We start from the raw sequence: 2,479 nt of genomic DNA, 5'->3' as shown, positions 1-2,479 counted from the left end.
CGCTTGTATATTCAATAAGTCCATCCCACTGTAATGGAGCCATATTCCATATCATCCTTACTTTTCTGCATTGGAAGAAAATGTGCTCCACTGTCTCACTAGTTTCTCCACATTGCTTACAGATTAATTCCCCTTTTCCTGTTCTCCTAAATATTGCCTCTCTTCCTGGTAATACTTGATGCAGACTCTTCCATAAAAACAGCTTGTGCTTGTGCTCTATTCTCATTTTCCATAGCTATTTCCAGATTTTGTCGCTTCCCCCTGTCCAACTTGTTTCTCCCATCCTGCTCACTTGTGTTTTAGACTGCCTATCATCCTTTGTCAGTGCTTCATAAGCAGACCTGACCGTGTATTGTCCATTCTTACTATGACTCCAAAAGTAGCAATCATGTCTACTTGTCAAACTTATAGGCATTTTGAGTATGTTCCCCGCTTCCTGTGAGCTAAAGATCCTAAAAATGAGTGTTGATTTCCATCTAAAGTTGGATATCAGTTCACTAACTTTTGTGACCTTGCAACCTGGGGGTTTTGGGGATTCTACCTTGCCTCCTTTGCCTTCCAGTAGCCAAGCATCTTCCCAAATTCTGGTGCTCTTTCCATTTTCAATTTTTTTCCTTGCTCCACGTTGCACCTCATCTCTTGCTCCCATCAGACTCTTCCATATCCATGATGCATTGCCTTTTACTTCACAGCTCAGTGGTGATGTCTTGTGGTAGTACCTAGCTTTCAACACTTTACTAAGCAATAGATTCGGGCATGTGAGAAGCCTCCAAATCTGTTTGCCTAGCAACGTTTTATTAAAACCTTGGAGATCTTTGAAACATAGTCCACCAGTGTTCTTTTCAGTTGACATCTTTTTCCATGCGCACTAATGCATTTTCCTTTTCCCATTTTCCTCCTCCCATCAGAATCTTGCCATCAGAGCGTTGATTTCTTTGCATAACTTCACTAGAAGCTTAAAACAGGACATTGCATATGTTGGCATTGCCATGGTTACTGTTTTCAGCAGCAACTCCTTTCCTGCTTGACTTAGCTGTTTGTTACACGAGTTCAAGATTGTTTTTTTGCATTTTTCTCTGATGAAACTGAATAGTTGGTCTTTGGTTTTTGTGATTACCATTGGTAGCCCCAAATACTTCCCTTGCTTCACCACCTTTATACTTTCTAAGCTACTGCAGATTTGTCTTTGTTTATTCGGCACTACATTTCTACTGAAAAACACTGAGGATTTTTCCATGTTGATCACCTGTCTTGAGCCTTTTTCATAAGTCTTCAAAATTCCCCTCACTTCTTCAGCTTGCTTCTTGTCTGCTTTGCAAAAGATTAAAGAGTCATCTGCAAAGAATAGGTGAGTTATTGACGGGCCACTCCTACTAATCTTCATTCCAGTCAGCCTTTTGCTCCTTTCTGCTTGATCCAGCAAGTTTGAGAAGCCTTCTGAGACTAGTAGGAAGAGGTAAGGTGACAAGGGGTCACCTTGTCTAATTCCTCTTGAAGGTATCACGTATCCTTTAGGCTCTCCATTTATGTTGAAGGAAAAAGAAGCTATTGTGATGCATTCCATTATCCAGTTGATCCATCTATCACAAAATCTCAGTTTTACCATGATTGCCTTCGGATATCCCCACTCAACCCTGTCGCAAGCTTTCGACATATCTAGCTTTAGAGCCATAAAACCATGTGATCCTTCCCTTTTGTTTTTGAGGTAGTGCAAGTACTCATGAGAGATTATCACATTATCCAAATCTGTCTTCCAGGTACAAAGGCAGCCTGGTTTTTGCTAATACAGTTTTTCAAAACTTTTTTCAATCTATTTGATAAAATTTTGGAAATGATTTTATAAAGCACATTACACAGACTTATAGGCCTGAACTGCTTAACCTCAGTGGGGTTCTCAACCTTGGGGATAAGGGATATGTTGGTGTGATTCATAGCTTTCAGTATATGGCCAGAATGAAAGAAACTTTTGGTGGCTTTTATGATATCATTTTTAAGAATGTGCCAAAATTTCTGAAAGAAAATTGGTGTCATGCCATCAGATCCAGGGGCTTTGGTTGGGTTCATGGAGAAAAGTGCATCTTTAATTTCTTTCTCCTTGACTGGTTGGGTTAGTTGTGAATTCATGTGGTCTGATATTGTCTGTGATATTCCCTCCAGAACCATATCCGTTTGAGTCATTCCCTTGCTACTAAAAAGCTCCTTGAATTGCTTCACAACTTCTTCTCCAATTTCCTCTTCTGATGTAGTCCATGTACTGTCCTCTCTTTGTAGCCTTTGCATTTTGTTGCTCTTTCTTCTACCTTTCACATTGGAGTGGAAAAAGTGAGTATTTTTATCCCTCTTCTTAAGCCACTGCACTCTAGATTTTTGGCTCCAAAACAGTTCTTCTTCATCATACGCCTCCTTTAATTGTCTTTTGAGATCCTTGTTTCTTCCTTTTTGTCATCACACTCACTAACTTTGAGCTCTTCCAGTAGTT

At 39.9% G+C, this 2,479-nt stretch overlaps 1 protein-coding gene across 1 annotated transcript; it reads right to left on the bottom strand.

Moving 5' to 3' along the window:
• Positions 1-235: 235 nt before the first annotated feature.
• Positions 236-853, bottom strand: LOC113759793 (uncharacterized mitochondrial protein AtMg00310-like). The gene has a single exon (XM_027302368.1). It carries the CDS (start codon positions 851-853, stop codon positions 236-238), a length of 618 nt encoding a protein of 205 aa, XP_027158169.1.
• Positions 854-2,479: the final 1,626 nt, after the last annotated feature.

The sequence above is a fragment of the Coffea eugenioides genome, chromosome 2 (assembly GCF_003713205.1).
Source record: "Coffea eugenioides isolate CCC68of chromosome 2, Ceug_1.0, whole genome shotgun sequence".
In the NCBI taxonomy this organism is placed as follows: Eukaryota; Viridiplantae; Streptophyta; class Magnoliopsida; order Gentianales; family Rubiaceae; genus Coffea; species Coffea eugenioides.
This window is presented reverse-complemented; position numbering and strand designations above follow the sequence as displayed.